Here is a 21971-nt window from a genome sequence, read left to right on the forward strand (position 1 = left end):
AAAAGTTTGCAAGGCAACACAGAAGCATGTGTTTCAAAAAAGTATGTATTACTGTCAGGTGATATGATACAGATTTGTGAAATATTCCCTTCTCTGCCTTTTTCAAATCTTTCTGAGTTAGATATGTTATTATAATATATATTCTTACCTGTATTATTTTATAATGAGAACATGTGCATTAAAAGGAATGATTACATGAATTTCATTTCATAGGTAAGTCATATATTCTTTTACCAATTATACATAATTCATCGTTATAAAATAGCCTATGTATATGAGCCACATGAAGATGTCTTTACTGCTTATAATAAAATCAAGGTGCCTTAAATAGTCAAGCACCAGGGTACCTGGGTGGCTTAATGGTTGAGTCTGCCTTTGACTCAGAGCATGGTTCCAGGGTCCTGGGATCCTGCTTCTCCCTCTGCCTATGTCTCTGCCTCTCTCTCTCTGTATCTCTCATGAGTAAATAAATAAAATCTTTAAATAGTCAAGCACCATTACGCTTGGCAAGTCACTGGGTTATACTCACCCCTCAGTCTCTGTCCTCTTCTAGGAGAAAGACATTACACCCGATCCAAAGCTGTTTGAGAAGGTGAGTGAATGTGACAGGTGCCTGGCCATCGCAAGGCACCAGGAGCACCCTCTGGCCCACCTGTCACCAGAGCTATCTGACGTGTTTGACTTCTTCATTGCACTCACCATCTGCAACACAGTAGTTGTCACGTCCCCGGATCAACCACGGCAGAAGGCAAGTTATGGAGTATCCCTGTGAAGCTAATGCCTTCAACCTTTGGCATGGCCTCACTGTTGTCAGTCCTCCCTTTCCAGTAGGACTGCTCAGCACTACTTCTTGGGTTTAAGGGGATGTGGTAGAGGGCTTGGTATAGGGCAACCTAGCTCGTTGGTTCTGTGGTGCCATCCCCAGGCTACAGTGAACAGGTAGGAGGATTGGGGCCAAGTGAGAGAGGAGAAACTTCTGAGGCCATGATAAGTGGGGCATATACCAGACTGTCCTGGAGGGGGGCTGCCCTGCACAACCTACATAGAGCTGCAGGGTTCCAAACTCTCACAGGAGAGTGGACAGGATAGGACAAATCTCCTGGACTTGAATCTGTACCTTACCACCCAGCTGAGTGGCCTTGGACAAGCCATTCCCCTCCTGTGCCTTAAGCACCTGACCTGTGACATGGAGGCAGTAGTAAGAGTTTAAAGGAAGGGGTCAGAGTAGGGCTTTGCACATAATTGTAACTGGTGTTAAAAGGGCTTTTAATGTCTTTCAAGGAGAGGTGGTCAAGAATCAATCAGAGGTTACTAAGATGGTAGAAATATGGCAATGCCCAAGTTGTTTTTTGTTTGGGTTAATTACAAGGTTCTCTCTGAAGAGAGTTAAGTTTCATGTATGAACAGGTCCTTTATATCTGTTAACAACTCCTCCAGGTAGGCCAGAAGGTGTGTGTGGGGGGGTGCACCTAAGGAGGAATCTGCATAGTGCAGCTAGGCAACTTTACATGGATAAAAACCAGTGTATTCTAGGGCCAGATGCATGCCATAGACCTGCCCCTCAACCGCCCTCTCTCCCAGACCCATTTCCCTCCCCCTGAGGCAGCAGGTTCCACTGATGGAGCCATTGGTGTGTGATGTGGGATAAACAAAGGGTCTCTGCTCTGTCTTCACAGCAGCATATCTGGCAGTGATGCAGCTTCCCCCACCCCCCACGGCACCCCCCACCATGTTTTTGCTCCTGTGTTCTTGCTCCTGCCACATTGGCCTGCAGAAGCTCCAGTGGGCCTGGTGGATCCAGAGTGGACAGGTCCCATCACCCAGAGACTGCAGGGTTGCACCATCTGCCTTAGGTGAGGGCTGCTTCCTGGGGCAGCTCACCTCATAGCTGCCTTAGTATCCCTCATCTGACCTTTGGGTTCTGCCACCACCCTGTATTCAAGTCCCACTGGCATGCATCCCTAGAGAAGTATCTGGTTTCTAGTTAGACTTGTCTGAGACCCAGACATTGTTGCAACTACTGAATAAGTGAGAGAGACCCCAGCATGACTGAGGCATGTGATGATGGTCACAGATGTAGTGCATTCCACATAGGATACAGGATATTTAATCTCCTGCCTTCAGACTGCTAACGAACAGGTCTCTGGATAGCACTTAGTGAGTGCTATCTTCAAGGGTATTTGGAGCCAGCAGGAGCTCCAGTGTGGCTGCTTGAGTCTCCCCCTTGGATATGTAGCACATTTAAAGTCTATACAAACAAAGAAGCAGCATCTTTACCAAAATTGGTCCCATGTGCCCTGCTTTAGCAAATGCCTAACTTTTCTGGAAGCTGTTATGTAATTTACAACTTTGGGCATATGGGGAAAATTATGAAAATTTAAGGCTAACTATAATTCAATGTTTTGATTGTTGCAACATTTGCTCTGAATCCATTTTCTAGCAGAAAATTAAAATAGGTATATTATACCGGCATTAGTGAACAATACTCATTTAAATAGAAGATTGCTGTTGCTCCATCATTGAGCTGTTTGGAACTTTAGCAAATGTATATAACTGTCATTTTGTTGTTTTCACTTCTTGTTAGAAGATACGTAATTTATTGTGACTTAAAAAAAAAAAACATGCTAAATTGTTTGAATCCTGAATTTTTCCAAGCATTTAATCTGTTTGGAAAAGTTCTCTTGGGTTTGGGAATGTTATTTAAATTTTATATAGACATAATTCAAAGCAATGTATAAATTGGTCTTTTGTTAACTGCTTTTTGTAATTGATGGGGGGCAGGGAAGAAAGCTGGATTTTGTGCCAGGCATACACTTCTGAACCTCTTCTCCAAAGCAATGGGACATTGCAGTGTGGGAACAGCTATCAGAGGGGATAGTGTCTAAGCCTGCAGGTACTACTAGCCACATGGTCCCTGAGTCAGTCCAGAGCCTTGGTGTGGCTACTTAGGGGATCACATTCTAAAAGAATGTATATTGCTAATTTTTGTTTAAGTAAGTGGAAGAGACCAAAGGATGGTCTCAAGGAAAAATGCTGGCTCTGGTTGCAGTTTCTACTGTATGCCCCCAAATCTGGGAAATGGGAACTCTGTGCTCTGAGCTTCCACTGGAGAAGTGGAGGGGTGCCCTGTGGTCATTTGCATGAGGCCTCTAGATATACCTCACCTGCCTTCTGACTGCATCTCTTGCAGGTGAGGGTAAGGTTTGAGGTGAAGTCCCCTGTGAAGACGATAGAAGACTTCCTACGGAGGTTCTCACCCAGCCGCCTGACCTCAGGCTGCAGCAGCATCGGGAGCCTGGCCACCAACAAAGCCACCCACAAGTCAGGGTCCAACTTTCTGTCCACTCTATCCAATGACCGTACGCTGCTCAAGCTGGAGGAGAAGCTGAGCCAGCCAACCAAAGCCATCGCGAGCAATGGCTATAGCAGCGGGGCTGCCAGTTGGGCCCCAGAGCACACTGCCCAGGAACAGGAGCTGGAGCAGGAGAAGGAGCAGGAGTGGGAGCTGCGCTATGAGGCAGAGAGCCCTGACGAGGCAGCGCTTGTGTATGCTGCACGAGCCTACAACTGTGCACTGGTGGACCGACTGCATGACCAGGTGTCCGTGGAGCTGCCGCACTTGGGCAGACTCACCTTCGAGCTCCTGCATATACTGGGTTTTGACTCCATCCGCAAGAGGATGTCAGTGGTGATCCGCCATCCACTCACTGATGAGATCAATGTCTACACCAAAGGAGCCGACTCAGTGGTCATGGATCTCTTGCTGCCCTGCTCCTCAGGTATCCAGCTCCCCTCCTCTGGGCAGTACCCTCAGTTCCAGGTGGAAGCCCCAAGAAATCAGTCCCTTTCCCCAGTCCCTTCCCATGTGAATGTAAAGTGATTTTCATTAAGCCTTTTCTGAAGCAGTGCCCATCAGAGATTTGCCTCTCTGGATTGTCCTCTCCTCCTTTAAGGGATTTGGACTAGAATGCTCTGAGGGGTGGGAGATGGAGAGTTTCAGTGCCTGAACTCACCTTAGAACAGTGGGGTTGGGGGTTCCCTTTTTTTAAGATTTTATTTATTTATTCATGAGAGACACACAGAGACAAAAACATAGAGGGAGAAGCAAGCTCCCTCCTACAGGAAGCCCGATCAGGGACTCAATTCCAGGACCCCGGGATCATGACCTGAGCTAACAGCAGATAGACGCTCAACCACTGAGTCCCCCAGGCATCCATTAGCATCATTCTATAAATCTGGACAATGAAGGTTAAGAACTTTTAGACTGGAAGTTCCAAGAGCTTCCATCCTGCTCTATGATGCCTGGACCAGCGCAGGTATGCAACCAGGTTATGGTTCTAGCCCATTTGTGAAGCTGTCTCAGGCCACAGTGAGAGCCTAGGTAGTGGATGCTGCTGGTTTCTCAGCTGCCTCCATCTGTCCCACCTTCAGGCAGAGCAGCTCCATCTTAGTCTCTTTGGTGTACTAGAGTTCCATATAATTTCTATGTTAAACAAGAGGAATTTGAAAAACTATTGGTGTTAGAAAGTGGAACTTTTTCCAGCAGAAGGGTTTCCTTTAACCTCCTTCTAGATATAAATGCTTTTGGGTCTTGAGAAAAGAATGGCCTAAGTCCCCATTAGTAAACCTGGTCACCCCTCCTCTCTACTTGGACAATGATGGAGTGCACATCTGACCCCCGGGAGAGAGAGAGGCAGGATGGAGGTGAGGATGCTGCTGGCAGATGGAGAAGTACCTGCTGGGGTTCTGCTACCTGACCTCCATAGTCTTCCTGTCTATTGTATCCTGGAAACAGCTCTAGGTGCAACCTGCTGTGAAACCATGTACAATAGGTATGGCCTTTCCAGAGCTCTGGGATGGAACTAGGGAATACTTTACTTCCTGTGGTCCTCTCACTATAATCTCAGTGTCTCAGAACAAGACTCCTGGCTCCCAAGTGTGGCACCACTCCACTGTGGGAAAGTGTACTGGAGGACTCTTTTCCCATGGCAGAGCTGTTGCCTCTTAATTTGTAAACATGTCTCTGAAAACAGTTTGGATAGCTTTTCATGGCAGTAACCCTACCAGAGGGCAGGGCTTCTGTGCTAGTGGACATAGAATCCAATTCGCAGGCTGACTTGGCTTTCCAGGAGCCTTCTTCATTTTGCCATTCCATATGTTGCCTTTTTGTTTTGTTGATTGTTTCCTCTGCTGTGCAAAAGCTTTTTCTTTGTGATGTAGTCTCAATAGTTTTTTTTTTTTTTCGCTTTTGTTTCCCTTGCCTCGGGAGACATAGTTAGAAAAATGTTGCTATGGCCAATGTCAGAGAAATTACTACCTGTGTTCTCTTCTAGGACCTTTGTGGTTGCAGGTCTCATATTTAAGTCTTTAATCCATTTTGAGTTTATTTTTGTGTGTGATGTAAGAAAGTGGTCCAGTTTCATTCTTGTACATATAGCTGTCCAGTTTTCCCACCATTTATTGGGGGGGGGGGGAGATACTGGAACAAAACAACACGTGGAAGCTAAACAACATGATATTAAAGAACTAAAGGGTCAGGAAATAAATCAGAGAAATCAGAAAGTACATGGAAACAAATGGACATGAAAATACAATGCTCCCAAACCTTTAGGATGCAGGAAAGGTGGCCATAAGAGGGAAGTATATAGCGATATAGGCCTGCCTCAAAAAATGAGAAAAAGTGCAACTAAATAGTCTAACCTCACACCTAAAGGAACTAGTAAAAGAAGAACAAAGACCAACAGTAGTAGAAGAAAGGAAATAATAATTATCACAGCAAAAATAAATGACATAGAGACTGGGGGAAAAAAAACAGTAGGAAGAAAATCTTTGAAACCAAGAGCTCGAAAAAAAAAAAAAAGAAGAAGAAACCAAGAGCTCATTCTTTAAAAAAAAAAGATGAACAAAATGGATAAACCCTTAGCCAGGCTCATCAAGGGAAAAAAAAAAAGACCCAAATAAATAACCAGAAACAAGAAAGGAGAAGTAACAACTGACACTACAGAAATACAAAGGATTATGAGAGAATACTACAAAAAAAATTACATGCCAACAAGTTGGACAACCTAGAAGAAGTAAATAAATTTCTAGCAACATACAATGTTCTAAAACTGAAAAAGTTTGTATTTTCTATAGAAAACTTTCTATTTCACAGAGAAATAGAAAATCTGAACGGACTAATTAATAGTAACAAAATTTAATTAGTAGTCAAAAAACTACCAAAAAATAGAAATCCAGGACCAGATGGATTCACAGGTGAATTCTGCCTAACATTTAAAGAAGAGTTCATATGTATTCTTTTCAAAAAAGAGAAGAAAACTTCCACATATATTTTACAAGCCTTCTTTATTCTGAAATTTAATTTTGCATCCACACAAAAGAAAAACAGATATGGCAATTATCTGAACAGATTTAATTCTACTATTAAAAAAATCCAATCATCTCTGTGCTATTTCACAGCCTTTCATTAAAGACAGTTTAATGGACCACTGAATTTCAGCCTTCACCGCATACAGCAGGGTTATATATAAAGTAAAAGGTCTGGAGTAGCACTAGCAAACAGAGGTCTCTCAGAGGAAATTACTACCCATATCTAGGTAACTATAGATGAGAAGCAAAGTTTTCCATCTGTTCCACCATGAAAAAGCCCTGTAAAAGGGGGATATTACTATTGTTACACATTGCCCAAACCATGACACTGAAAAGGGGAAATTAAAAATAAAACAGTTTGTGTAGTTCTCCATCTTATTCTAGGAATTTCTAAGCAGTGTGTAGTTCAGGTAGTATGGGATAGGGAAGATCTGCATGTAGACATCCAGCAACTTAAGATTCAGGATGTTCTGAGACCCCCTTGGTTTCCCAAGAGAGGAACTGGAGGATGGCTCTGGGGTCACCTTGAGGTTATCTAATGATGACACCCTGACATTATGTATAAATGCTTCAACTTTACTTTGTGGGGTGGGTGGCTGTGGAGAGAAGCAGACATACAGAGTACTTACCTGTGCTGCTGTACCTGTGTGCTGGTAATAGAGTGAAGTAGGCACATAAGTTTTATCCTCAAAATTACTTTAGACCTTTAAGATCTTTCTTCAAAGAGATCTAACACTTTTACCAAAAAAGGCATGAAGAGGCTACACTAATGGTGGATGTGACTGTTAGAGGGAATGTGTCCTATTCTTAAGATGTAATCATGGCTTGGAAGTTGTATGGGATCAGGTGGAAAGCAGGGAGTCCACCCCACCCCGTACCTGTATATCTCTCTTCAAATCCCAGGTCTCCATTTATGGGCTCGTAGGACCCTGGATAAGTCACTTATTTTCTTTGCCTCTGTTTCCCATCTGTACCAAGGAAATCAGGATGCTGACCTCACAGGAGGCCCTTATCCAAGGGCTGGTCTGATATAAGTATGGAGTATAAGCTGTAGGTCCCTTTCCCTTCTCTCGGGTTCCTTCCCCTTAAGATTCACTTGCTTGAGGTTTGGTCCAGTTGCCACTTTGTGGGATGTCTAAGACACAAATACCCAGACTGCTCCACCATCCTCCAAGAGTGAGGATGGAGAGTGTCCCACCAGTTAGCATGGGCCTCACACACTGCTGCTATTCAGTAAATCAGTCAATGCATGCATGAACAAAGAGGGGAATTTACCTTCTTATTTTACTGTCTTACTACAGTGAAACTCCTTCTAGAAGAAATAAACTTGTCTGAAGCATAGAAGAAATGGAAAATGCACTTAGAGCATTTTAAAAACACATGTTAAGGGGCACCTGGGTGGCTCAGTGGTTGAGCATCTGCCTTTGGCTCATGTCATGATCCTAGAGTACTAGGATCAAGTCCTGCATCTGGATCCCCATGGGGAACTTGCTTCTCCCTCTGCTTACGTCTCTACCTCTCTCTCTCTCTCTCTCTCTCTCTCTCTCTCTCTCTCTCTCTGTGTGTGTGTGTGTGTGTGTGTCTCATGAATGAATAGAATAAAAAATTTTAAAAACCACACCTGTTAAAATCATGAGTAGGAGTGGATGTTTTCCTCTGAGGTCCCCTTCATAGGGTTCTGAGCATTGCCAGCAGTGCCCTGGTAGGGACTCCACTGCAGTGTCCATCTGCACTGCTCAGCCAGAGTCAGAGCTGGAGCAGGGTTCCTCTCCATCTACTGCATCTTGAGGTCAGGGACTTGGAAGTCATCCATACAGACTGACAGGAGCTGTTACTGTCTGATACTGTGCATGCCCCCCCAAATCCCTCCCTACCCAGCACCTGGCTGTGGCTGCAGGGACCTTCTCCACGTGCCCTTCAGGCCACCACCACCCACCAAAAGGTGCTAGGTAGCATTGGTGCCACTTCTGCCCCTGGTGTTGCCCCATTGTTCAAGTAGCTATGTTACAGACACAGAATTCTTCCTACTGCCAAAGACAGAAAAGCTGCAAGGGGTCTGGGTTGCCTGTACAATATCAGAAAGAAGAGGCTGATATTGTGTGAATATCACTTAAAGTGCAGTATGAATGTGGGAATGCCTATAGTCTGAGATTAGTGCAGGAGAGCCAGGCTGACCACATAACTCGGCGGGGGGGGGGGGGGGGTGTCCATGGGTTTGCTTTCTAGGATAGGGCCCAATGCTCTCTTTTTAGATGCCTCCAGCTCCCTCAGTGCTTGCTTGCTTTGCATTTGTGTTCTTTCCACCGACCTGGCCCCTCCATCAGAATGTAGATGTATCCCAGCATCTACGAATTGCCAATCCTGCAAACCCCAACACTGGCTCTTCCCAGTGACTGTCCAGCATTGGTGCAGTGGGAATATACGAGGGAGAAGTCATGTAAGAATCAGGAGCAAGGTTGTACCTCAGGTGGCAGAGGATGTGTGTGTCTGGAGGAGTGAGGGGTCAAGGCAGAGCAGTACTACTTTTCTTCCTGTCCCAGGCCCTGCTTGGGTGATTGGGTGACCTCATAGAGAAACAGCTCAGCGTGGCAGCCTGTGTGATCACACGCTCATCCATGGCTCCCAGTGTGCCAAGCTGCCAGGCCCACCCTCTAGCTCCATCAGTTCTGTTTTGACCAAGTGTTCAGCCACAGCCCCTGCACACTGCTGCTTTGCTGGAGTGCAGTCTTCCTGTCCCCTCTCTGGAAACCAAAGTACTTTATTATTATTATTATTATTATTATTATTATTATTATTATTATGATTCCAAAGGCCCTCAGGTAGATACGTATTTGCTCAAATAACAGCATGTGGAGCAATTGTTATTATACCCTTCTAAAATTGCTATCACAGTATCGGAGTAAATGGTAGTCAAAATTAAGATGTCATCTTTGGATTGTCATCTTTTCAGGAAATTTAAATTCCTAAAGCAAAGTAATCTAGGGCACTGTTTTCTCTTTTTTTCACTATTGTTCCCTTAAAGAGCCTTTTTAGACATTTTTTAATGATTTCCCCATGACATTTTAATGCCACAGATATGCTGTGTATTTGTTATATATCTGTGCCTTATGCTCTGCCTAAGTATGTTTTAAATATGTAATTAAAATTAATTCTGGGCTTTTGTCCCAGAATCAATGTTTTAGACCCTCAGGGGTGCTATCTTCTCTCTGAAGAACACATGTCTGAGAGGTGAAAGTGTTTCTCCCAGGCCCAGTTTGTCTAGGGCCTGACTCAGATAGTAGACAGCCTGCCCCAGACCAGGGGCCTCACTACCAATAAGTACAGTTGCTGGATTTAGCAAACAAAATATATTGAATGCCCAGTTAAGTTAAATTTGAATTCCAGATAAAAAAAAAAACACAATGTTCTTAGTAAAACTATGTCTTATGTGATATTTGCACATCCTATATTCTGTCTGGTAATACTGTTGGTGCTCTAGGGAAAGAAACTGCATTTTGTATTAAAGTACATTTTTTTTCACAAACTAGAAGAATATGTAGCTTCATTTACATCCACCTCCTGGACCAAGGACACCAGAGCAGTCCTAATAAAGTTTTGTTTATATAAGCTTCTCATTTCAACAAAGGTCATTAATAACCATCAAAAATATGATTTGATTCTTTTTTAAAATACCAGCTTTTACTTTAAATTTTACGTGAAAAGTGCGTATTGTTTACATGTGATGAAATAGACTGGGGATGAATCTAGTGGTGGGGAGGTTTACACATGTCTCTTATAGGAGGTTGTTGGAAGGATGCTTTTGTGACATTCCTGCTTAATGAATTGCAACAAAATGCAGTTCCAAACTCAGCCAGCTAGAGCACAGCAGGAAGGTGCAGACCACTTATTTCCCACTGGCCCTGAAACACAGTCATAATATATTTTTATCATGCACAAACTAAAATGCCTTATGCCTTTCCACTCATAATTGGCAGCCCATGAAAATGGCAGATTTAAGAAAGTAAGCATCACCTTGTCATGGATGCCACAGTCAGGTGAGGCTCAGAGTCAGCCTCTGGTTTGTTAATAAGCAGGAAGTCTGCTCAGCTGTGTCTACAGGAAACAAAAAGGGGCGGCTGTTTGGAGAACTATTAATGGACTTAGTTTTTTTTTTTAATTGTGGTTAAAAAAAAAACCCCACATAACCTAAAATATACCATCTTAATAAGTGACAGTTCAAGTAGTGAACATTGCTGTGCAATAGATCTCCAGAACTTCATCTTGCAAAACAAACACTGTACCCATTGGACGGTTGCTCTTGTCTCCTCACCCCCTCAGCCGCTGGCAACCACTATTGTACATTCTGTGTCTGTGAGTATGACTACTTTCATGGGAAGCTAGCCTGGAAGCGGGGTAAGAAATGCTTCCAGGCTGGAACCTCTGGGGTGATACCAACCTCTCATCTGGGTAAGCTACATATGTGGAGTTGTTTCAATGCCATGCAAAGCTACCTGAGGTTTATTGAATGGTCCAGAGTATTCCACTGGACTCTTGTTCTTACTTATCCCTATTTCTGCTTCTAATCCAACCTAGATGATGCCAGAGGAAGGCATCAAAAGAAAATCCGAAGCAAGACTCAGAATTACCTCAACTTGTATGCAGTGGAAGGCCTGCGCACCTTGTGCATTGCCAAGAGGGTGAGTGGGTGTCACCTCCACAAGCATGTGTGCTGACCACTGCCTCCATAGTGCTCAGTGCCTGCGTGGCACTCATCAGTGTGTTTCACATAGGTTCTGAGTAAAGAAGAGTATGCCTGTTGGTTGCAAAGCCACTTGGAAGCAGAATCTTCTCTGGATAACCGTGAGGAGCTTCTTTTCCAGTCTGCCATTCGCCTGGAAACAAACTTGCATCTGTTGGGTAATTATGCACATGAGCATGTGTTGTGCCAAGCAGTATGGAATTTGCAGAGACAGTTCTGGATGGGGAGGTGACATGGCTCTAGTCATTTGGTAGCTCTGCACATGCTTGGCTTGGTTGAAGAATTGCCTGCCCTGATGCTAGCATGGCTCCCAGGCCCAGCCATCCTTGAGAGAACATTCACACCATGGCCTGTTTCTGTGGCCTTCCATGTGCTGTCCGACCAGGCACCCAGTGACAACATCTGGCTTGCCTCCCCTTAAACCCTGCTTTCCCACCAGAAATAGAGATGAGGAATGAGGCTTCTCAACAACTGATGCTTGAAGGGACTCCCTCCACCTCCTACCCCTAAAACAAAAAGAAACTATTGGACTCCAGAAATGGCTGTACTTTACATCTTATGAATGTTTCATAGATTCAATTTGGATGAAAAGAAAAAAAGCTCATTTTTACTAAAATGTGTTCATATTTGCTACTGTGTTCATATTACTATTTATAAGAATTTTAATATTTAAAATATTTAATACTAAGTCTGTATTAAAGTAGCTGAGTCTTTGTATATGTACTATGACCATACCAGGAACTGCTTGTGATCAAGCTATATATGCACACACCCCAACCTGTGGTGCCAGTAGTCAGATGGTATACCTGGGGCATGAAGAAACTGGAGTCCATCCCTCTTCATTTAATACAGAAAGGCTGTAATTTATTTGGTCCTATTCCCTGGACAAAGGATCTGGGCTATCTATATATCTATATATGCATATCTAATATAGTAATATATTTAATAGCATAACATACACACTTTGTATAATATTCTTTTTTGCCTATGGTGTCCTATAGAGGACATGCACTGCTCAAAAAAGCCCCAAGATCCAGATGCCCAGAGACATCATGAGCAACATCCTTGGGGGTGATTAAATAAAACACTTGGAAGACAGCTGTGTTTTTTCTAGCTTGCTGGGTTTTAATTTACCGCACTAGGACTGTTCACATCTAGGAGATGCTTCTCCAAAAGACGCTGTTGATCAGATCTGTGGGATAGGCAGGGGTTCCTTCTTGGTCCTCCTGGCCCATGGGCAGGTTGTACCTGTCTCACTTCTTCGACCCTTCACTGTGAGCACTCTCTTTGGAGGGCTCTGACTCTTGGATGCAGTAAAATTTGCCTCCCCAGTCCCTTCTACCAGTGGGTAATGGTCCCACCCTGTGGAGCAGGGCAGACAAAATCTCTTCCCTTTCCCAGAGGGTGAGACCTTAACTGTTTGAGGGCTTGGCTATGAGTCCCCATGATGTGTACCTGTATTTTTAGGCACTCTTACCTTTCCTTCTTTCAGAGTCTAGGAGCCTTGGCTTGGTTATCTGTCCTATCCTGGCTCTGTCACTTACTGATCATGAGAGCCTGGGCAAGTGACTCAGTCTTTTTGGCATCCTAGTCTCCTTATCTGCCAGGTAATAATCCTGTGGGGGTGAGCAGAGGGGGTGCAGTGAAGCACTGACAAGGTCCAGGCACAGGGTCGAATACTCGGCTGCACATGGGGATGAATCTTAGGTTACTGCCTCCATATCTGTTACAGCCTAGCTGACCTCATCTGTACAGACTCCTTCTGGTGGTTGGGCATCCATCACCTCCCTTGGCCTCTATGCTGTATCTCTGTTAAGATGTCCTGAATTTTTAATAGCCCTAGAATACCCGAAGTTCATACTGAACTTGAGATCAATTCACCTTCCTCAATCTTTTTCAGAGGAATTGCTTTCTAGCTTGGATTCTGTAATGTTTACTTGGGCAACTATGTAAACATCTAAAAGTAAGGTTTTCTACTCATCCCTGTTCCAGTATTTTTCTTTTGGGGCTAGGATAATAGAGGTTTTTAGGATCCTGATTCAGCCACATTCCGCTGTCATCCTCAGTGGGTGTTTATCTCCAGGGCGCATTCAATGGCTCTGAGAGGAGACAGTGAACCACCAGAGTGCCCCACAGTGGGCACCAGCAGTGTGCTGGAGTCTACTCATGCCTGCTGCTTGAGGGCCTTTTCATACATTTTCAGAAATTTTGCAATCACTGCTGTATTGCATAAATTTTCAAGAATTTTGCATAGCTTTTTGATGCTGTTGGTAGCTTGACATCAGCCAAGGTGAGTATATTTGTACCACAGAAATGTGAAAATACAGCAAATCAGCTTCCCTGCTGCTAGCTGGTTGTTAAATACTTAGCATCTCTTGCAGTCTGGGATATTTATTTAAGATTCAAATGATGAAGCCTGAGCTGGAGAGTAGGAGAGCCACCATCACAGCTTTATCTACAGACACTGTTCCAAATCCTCACATTAATTTTTGAGAAATGCAAAGTAAACTATTTATATTTTTAATAAGCCAAATATCCCTTCTAAACCTTTTCATTTAGGTTCTTATATTAAATAACATCAGAGAACTACAAAGAAAGGGTTACCAAATATACTATGTTCTTGAAATTTTCTTTTCCATAATGTTCTGGCCAAGAGCCAAAATTCAAAGGACAACACTCTGTTCACTTTCCCCAGCATTCCTGTTTGTTTTCCAGATGTCACCTGAAACTCCCCTCCCACAAAAAGCCACCTGACACATTTGATCACAGTGAAGCATGGTGGCACTAGCTTGAACCCTACTACCTATCCTGTTATAACACTCAAAATGCCAAGTTCTCCCAAGGCTCAAGCTGTAGAGAGGTGGCATTTACTCTAAATTGCATGGATTCCATTACTGATAAGCTACGTTAGAGAGCTGAAGAAAGACCACTATGCTTCCAGATAATTTTTAAAGAACTGTTCCCTGAGATTTACTCTATTCTCAGCCGCATTTCATGCTGAGATAGGTATACTTTACATAATTCTCTTTGTGAGTTCAATAATGTTTCTGTGTTTGATTCAAAGCTGCACAGAGAGGTTAGGATCAATCCAGCAACCTAGTTAGGACCCATTACTTTGGCCAGTTAGCTCCTGAAATGAAGATGCTTTATTTTTAAGGTATTAGGTTTTCCCCCAAGGACTGGAATTTATGTCAATCCTTCCCTGCTTGCTTTCTTGGAGGACATTTATCAAGGAGCCCTGGCTGAGCAACTGGTTTACAAAGGTGGAGAGTTACAAGTCCCTTTTGTAGAAAGTGGCTCTCTAGTGAAGAGTGGGTAACTGGTTGAGTTACTCACAAATTTTTGGCAATTAATAATTCATCAAGGGTAGCCACCATTATGATTATTCCATACACTGTTATTAGTAAGTATGAAAAAGATATTTTTTTAAAGATTTAGAGAGAGAGCACACACGTGCACATGCACAAAGGGAAGGGGCTATGGGAGAGGGAGAGAGAAACTCTTAACTAGACTCCATGCTGAGCACAGATCTGATGCAGAGCTTAATCTCACAACCCCAAGATCATGACCTTAGCCAAAACCAAGAGTTGAACATTCAACCAACTGTGCCACCAAGGCTGCCCTGAACAAGACATTTTGAATACATGAAGACAGACATGATCATCTCTCCCTCTTTCCCTAGATATCAGGGAATATATCACAGCAAAAGTGATATATTGGTAGATGTCAACTCTTTTGGATGATTAAAATAGGGAGCCAGAGACCTAGAGCACACACTGTCTCCCCATACTAGAGCTGGGAGGCTAGGGGTTAAGAGAAAGGCCAAGACCAGATGGCTTTCCAGTGCCTGGGTTGTCAGGGATATGCTTACAGTGCACATGAAGTGTAACATGGTTTTATTCCTAAGTAGACTTTGAAACCCACACCCCTGCCTGATTCTTCTCATGTGAACTCTGATTCAGAGCTGAGGGCAGCTTGGGTACAATATCTCCTCTTCCTTTTTAATCCCTTCCCAGGTTCCCATTAGCCTTCTGATACATTCAAATGAGAGGTAAGCCCAGGTCTAACACATTGTACATACGGCATGAGATGAAAAGAGAGAAGACTGACACTTACCCCTGAGGGGGCTTCTAGAGAGCTCTTGATGCTCTGTTTCCTGAGCTCAGGTCTGGTTGAACAGGTATGTGATTTGTGAAAGGGCATTATAGGATATATTTAAGAAATGCATGGTTTTTGTACATGTATTATACCTTGGCTCCACGCTCCCAGCACCTCCCAACATCCGTTCTAGGAGGAGAAGGGGAAGTGGTGTCTTTCTTAGTCATTTCAGGTTGCCATAGCAAAATATTATACATGGAGCAGTTTAAACAGCAGACATTGGTTTCTCACAGTTTTGGAGGCTGGAAGGCCCGCATCAAAGTGCCAGCCAGTTTGGTTCCTTAAAGAGCTCTCTTCCTGGTTTGCAAATGACTATCTTCTTTATGTATTCTTCAATGGTGGAGAGAGATCATCTCTCTTGTGTCCCTTATTAAAAGGGCACTAGCTCCATTCATAAGTATTCCACCCTCCTTCATAATGCCATCACAACAAGGGTTAGGGCTTCAACCTATGAATTTTGGAGATGGGGGACACATTCAGCCCATAGCAGCCTCAGGGAACAGTGTGACAGGGAAAGGCTGGGCCAATGAGAAGTCCTCAGGCAATGCTCTACTTCTAGAGGGAAGGTAGAGACCATCTCATTAAGTTGACAACAGGAGAAAAATTTAAGCTGACCTGGAGAGCACTTGTCTCCACTGGGTAGAAGATTTGTCCCAATATACAGAGGCCTGCATCGGGAAATTCGCTGTTAATTATATTTGTGGAAATTACCCATTCTGGATAATGTTGCTTTCAAGAAATAATGGACTTATATAGTCTATTCAGACTGCTAACAGTAAGCATTGCTGAGAACAAATATTGTGGATGTCATTTAGAAGCTGTGTATGGGATGGACAATTTTTAGGACATTTTCATCCTTCAGAATATGGTCATTCCCACCATCTTCCCTACAAGCTTTGTTTCTAAGTTATGTTAAAAATTAGCCTTGTGTTAGAAAGCATTGGAAGTGCTTTGTTGTAGATACAAAGAATTATATTCAGTGCCGCAGTTATTCTGCCTCCTGGACTGTGTCAGTGGAGGGAGATACTAAAAGTGTTCACTGCTGTCCTGAAACGATGAATCATCATCCACAGGAGACAGGAATCAAGCAGGTCCCAGTCTGTGGGGTCATGCCAGTATCTTTGGTACGTTGGCAATGGCATTTGTACCCCATTAGAGTTTGAGGACATGTGAGGAGGGGGCTCACCTACACTTGCACATTTGACCAGGTGCCACTGGGATTGAAGACCGCCTGCAGGATGGGGTCCCAGAAACCATTGCTAAATTGCGTCAAGCAGGCCTGCAGATTTGGGTTCTCACTGGCGACAAACAAGAAACAGCCATTAACATTGCATATGCCTGCAAACTGCTGGACCATGATGAGGAAATCATCACTCTGAATGCTGAATCCCAGGTATGTAGATTTCCAGGAGGCCATACTCTTCCTGGGGCAGCTTCATACCCAACTAGCCCCCACAGCAACAGGAATACTTGCCATTTCAGGAAACTGCTGTAAGATGGGCCTTTGCCCTCTCCCTCTGTGTTTGCACCTGTGTTGTGTTTCTGGCACTTACATGTTCTTGCTATATTGCCTAGGAAAATGTGGGATTTGATGGAATTTCTTAATTTCCAAAAGGTGCATCTCTGGACTTTATTAATGCAAAGTTCAACCTGCTTTTTTCTGACCTATTCATGTCAACAATATTGGAGAATTGTTTCATGAGGTCACACAAGTCAGCAAATCAGTCCATTCAGCATTGATGTACCTAGGATAGGATGAGTTGTCTCGGAGATGTCTGGGCACTTAGAGTCTTCATCCAGTCATGTTTATCTATCCAAACCTCCGAATATGTAGGGAGTATCTACTTGTCATAAACCTGGCCTGAGCTCTTATTCTTTGAGTGAGCTCCCACTTGAAACAACTTTTTAAACTGTATGACGAGGTCTGATTCATCAACTTTTTCTCCTATGGATTATCATTTAGCTGTTACATTTAAGATGGGCCTAGTCACAAAGATTTCTCCTGTATATTCTTATAGTTTATTGCATCTTTAGACACATTCCACTTTGTGTAGAATTTTGTATGAGGTCAAGTCAAACTTCATTCTTCTGCATGTATCTGACCAATCCAGCACCATTTGTTGAAAAGTCTTTTTTTTTTTTTCCTTTGAATCATCTTACTCTTTTGTTGAAAATCAGTTGGTCATGTTTTTTAGGGTCTATTTCTGGACATTCTGTTCTGTTGAACTGTGTGTCTTTCCTTTCACCAGTGTCATGCTTCTCTATGGGATTTTTTAAGAAGTCTTTTTTAAGAATTGGTGTTTTTTTTTTTTTTTTCTGATTATTCTCTCTGTCATTAGTTCTTCTGTTCCCTTTCCTGCCTGTCTTTGGGTTATTTAAACATTTTAATATTCCGTTTTAATGTGTCTCTTTCCTTCGACAACATTGTTTTACTTGGATTCTTTAGCTTCCTTTTTTTTTTCTTAGAGATTACAACATGCATACTTAAATTGTCACTGTCTACTTACAACCCGTATTTTGCTACTTCACGTGGAATGAAGTAGTTTTGTCCCTCCATGTGTCCTTTTACCCTCTTATATGGTAGGCATCTTCTGTATGATAGCTACAGAGATTGAAATTCTCATCAGATAACAATTTTGCTGTCAATCAAAAAGCATACTTTAAAGAAGTGAAGAGGGAAGGAATAGCCCATTTTATTTACATAAATATTGACAATCTCTGCAACACTTCTTTCATCCTTGGTGTTACAAGTGTCCTTGTAGCATTTTTTCCCTCTTCTGTACTTTAGGTCTACTGACAATAGATTTTGTTACTTTTCTTTATCAGAGAATATTTTTATCTCACCATGGTTTCTAGGTGAAATCAACAGTTCTCTAAATCATTGTTACCCTATAGCTAATGCATCATTTTTATCTGGATGTTTTTAAATTCATTTTATTTTGTTTTCAGTTTAAGCAGTTTGATTATGGTATGTTTGGGCACAGATTTATTTAGATTGATACTCTGGGATTTGCTAAACTGTTTGGCTCTGAGGTTATGTCTTTCACTAAACTTGGCAAATTTTTAGCCATTATTTATTTCTTCAGACACTTTTTCTGTACTGCACTTGCTCTTCTTGTGGAAGATTGATGATATGAAGGTCAGATCTTCTGGTTTGCCTCAAAGCTCTCAAGCTGTCTTCGTTTTTTAATTTTGATTTTCTCTTTTGTTCAGATTGGTTAATTTCTATTGATCTTGGAGTTCACTGACTTTTTCTTCTGTTATTTCCATTCCATTATTGAGCCCATTTAGTAACTTGTTAAAAAATACTTTATATGGTTAATGGTTTTAAATTTACAGAGTAATTGCAAAGATAGTATTGACAGTTCCCATATAATCTACACCCAGATTTTCTTAATATTAACATCTTTACAGTAATCAATGAACCAATATTGACATATTATTACTTACTAAAATCTACATTTGGGGATCCCTGGGTGGCGCAGTGGTTTGGCGCCTGCCTTTGGCCCAGGGCACGATCCTGGAGACCCAGGATCGAATCCCACGTCGGGCTCCCGGTGCATGGAGCCTGCTTCTCCCGCTGCCTGTGTCTCTGCCTCTCTCTCTCTGTGACTATCATAAATTTAAAAAAAAAAAAAATTAAATCTCACCTAGCTAGCCTTAACCGACCATGCGGGCAGATGACCATAAAAGAGACGTGCAGGTGCCATCCAAAGCACTTTGCACAAAGCTTGGAGCAGAGAATAGACCCAATTGCAACTGAAATAGAGGAAGGCTAGATCAAAGGAGGGAATCGGGGAAAGATGTCTTTAAAAAAAAAAAAATCTACATTTGGAGTGCCTGGGTGGCTCAGTATATTGAGCATCTGACTCTTGATTTCAGCTCAGGTTGTGATCTCAGGGTCCTGGGATCAAGCCTCATATCAGGTTCTGCACTGGGCATGGAGTCTGCTTAAGATTCTCTCTCTCTCTCCCCCTCTGCCCCTCCTTGCCTCTAAAAAAAAATAAAAAAATAAAATCTATCTTATATTTAGAGTGTCTTAATTTTTACCTAATATCCTTTTTGCGTTCCAAGATTCCATATACAATATCACATTACATTTAATTGTCATGTTCCCTTGGGCTCTTATTGGCTTTAGCAGTTTCTTAAACTTTCTCGTTTTGATTACTTGGTACTACTAGTCAGGTACTTTGAAAAATCTTATGTGGGGATTTGTCTGATGTTTTTCTCATGACTAGAATAGGGTTTTGAGTTTAGGGGGAAAACTCCATAGACCTAAAGTGCCATTTTCATCATTTTATTACATCATATCAAGAGTACATTCTATCAACATGACTTATCACTATTGATGTTATATTTGTCAGCTTTCTCCACTGTAAGCCAATTAATTCTACCCATTTCCATATTGTACTCTTTAGAAGGAAGCATCTATGCAGGGTTCACAGTTAAAAAGTGTGGAATTATATTCCCCTCAATAAGGACAGAGTATCCACATAAATTATTTAGAATCTGGTGAGCTTTTTATTTTTTTAAGGTGTTTTTTGGCTGTAAAAAAATCTATTGGTTCTTTATATCCTCTGTTTTCTTTTTCCCTGAGACTTTTTATTCATTTCTAGAATGTCCACTCTTATTAGAGCATTTTTATAATAGCTGCTTCAGAGTCTTTTTCTAAGTCTGGAATCTATTATCTTGACTTTGGCTTCTGCTGATTGTCTTTTTACACATGCATAGAGAATTTCCTGCTTCTTTGTATTCTGATGAATTTTGTGTTGTGGGCATTTTGAATGATACTTAGTTATTTGAAAATTCTGTGGAGAATGTGGATATTTCTTTAGACAGGTAATCCATCCTCTTAGATTCCGGCTGTAAGCTCTGCACAGCCTCTGGATAGTGGTTTTAGTGTCAGTATTATATAGCTTTTGTCAAGCTGTTAGAATATGTCTCACATTTTTGTCATCCCTTAATAAAAGTTTGGAACTTGGGTGACAGTCTATTCCAAGTTCGATTCTCAAAAGTCTTTATTATGCGATTTAGGATTATAGCTATGTGTGCACAACTTGTGGGAGTTCAGGAATTAATAAACTATTCTATGGGGTCAGCTGACCAAGGTCTTCCCTCTTCAAATTTTTTCCAGTACTTTCTGGTTCTCTGGGATTCCCCTTTCTAGGCCTCTGGCCAGAAAGCCTTGGTTTGAGTTACCTTGCTCTACTTTGTATGTCTGCACCAACACCTCCATCCAAGGCCAAATGGTGGTAGGACAGAAAGAAAAAAGCAGTAGTAATCTTGCCACTGCAGGACCACAGCTTCTCTGATAGAGCCTTCAGCAGCATGTGATCCTGATGCCACTGTTAGCAAAATTTCCTGAGGCTGGGGTCAAAAGAATAGAGGGGAAAAAAAAATAAAAGGAATATCCACTATCTTCTCTGAGCATTGGGAGTTCTCTTTTCCACTCCTCAAGCCAGAATGGGAAGGCTTCTCCTGGAGCTCTCTCTTTCCCTGCTTTGGCAAAAACTTCCTCGTTCCATAATGCTTGGGTACAGACCAGGTGCTTCCAGAGGGAGAACAGAAAACTCACTTCAGGTACAGTTTTGGAAGGGTATTGCCAATAAAAGCCTCAATAATTATGCTTCTTAAAATATTTATTTCCCTGGTCGACTGGAGAGCTTAGGGAAACAATAATAATTACACTTATTTAGAGGATAATCATCACAAGGACTTTTAAAGGGTTTTGTACCTCACAAGTAAATAAGAATGACTGAATAAAAGCCTCAGAGAAGCATAGAGAAGTGCACACAAGGCCCCCTCAGCCTAACCAGCCAGCAGTTTAGCCACAGTATAGTCAGGCATTCCAATGTAAGGATAATCTAGTCTAACTTCCACACGGTATGATGGGCAACGAAGTGGAATCTTATCAAAACCCTAGACAAGCTCATCTTCAATGTGGAAAATCATCTTCAACTAAGTTCTCTTCTGGGCAGCGTCTATAACCTGGTGCCCTTGAGATTATCAAACTATCAGTGTTGAGGTAGGTAACCTAATCTGTGGTGCAGCTGAGTGAACTGCGCTTCCTCTCGTGTCCATTTCAGGAGGCCTGTGCAGCCCTGCTAGACCAGTGCCTACACTATGTGAAGTCCAAGAGCCCCTGCAGTGCCCCTCAGAAGACTGAAGGCAACGTGAGCGTGGGGTTCTCCCCTGTATGCCCACCCTCCACATCCACCACCTCTGGCCCCAGCCCGAGCCTCGTGATCGATGGGAGAAGTCTGGCCTACGCCCTTGACAAAAACCTAGAGGACAAATTTCTCTTTCTCGCTAAGCAGTGTCGGTCAGTTCTTTGCTGTCGCTCGACACCTCTGCAGAAGAGTATGGTGGTGAAACTAGTCAGAAGCAAGCTCAAGGCCATGACCCTGGCCATAGGCAAGTATCCAGGCCAGCCAGGCAGGGCCCTGTGAAATGAGTAGCCCCCATCTTATACAGCTGCTTCCTCTGACACATCTTGGACTTTTCACTTCTTCTATTCTATACTATAAGATATGGAAACACTTCCTTGTTCTTCTTACTGTTTATAAAATCACACCCAATGCAATAAAATAAGCAGCCTGGTCGAATATAAAACATAGATTTGAAAACCACAAAAATGGTACAATAGTTAAAGCTATATATATAAAAGGCTGGTAGATTTAAGAAAACAGAGCTTATACTTTTTCTT

At 42.5% G+C, this 21971-nt stretch overlaps 1 protein-coding gene across 2 annotated transcripts in view; it reads left to right on the forward strand.

Moving 5' to 3' along the window:
- The window catches only part of ATP10A (ATPase phospholipid transporting 10A (putative)), a 186460-nt gene that overhangs the window by 149817 nt on the left and 14672 nt on the right, over nucleotides 1–21971 (forward strand). For both annotated transcript variants that reach the window (XM_072737030.1, XM_025982272.2), the window contains exons 9-14: nucleotides 554–748; nucleotides 3191–3779; nucleotides 10942–11045; nucleotides 11139–11265; nucleotides 16474–16658; nucleotides 21352–21679. In XM_072737030.1, the coding sequence (XP_072593131.1) occupies nucleotides 554–748; nucleotides 3191–3779; nucleotides 10942–11045; nucleotides 11139–11265; nucleotides 16474–16658; nucleotides 21352–21679 (1528 nt within the window). The remainder of the gene's footprint in view (nucleotides 1–553; nucleotides 749–3190; nucleotides 3780–10941; nucleotides 11046–11138; nucleotides 11266–16473; nucleotides 16659–21351; nucleotides 21680–21971) is intronic.

This window comes from Vulpes vulpes, chromosome 14, assembly GCF_048418805.1.
Source record: "Vulpes vulpes isolate BD-2025 chromosome 14, VulVul3, whole genome shotgun sequence".
In the NCBI taxonomy this organism is placed as follows: Eukaryota; Metazoa; Chordata; class Mammalia; order Carnivora; family Canidae; genus Vulpes; species Vulpes vulpes.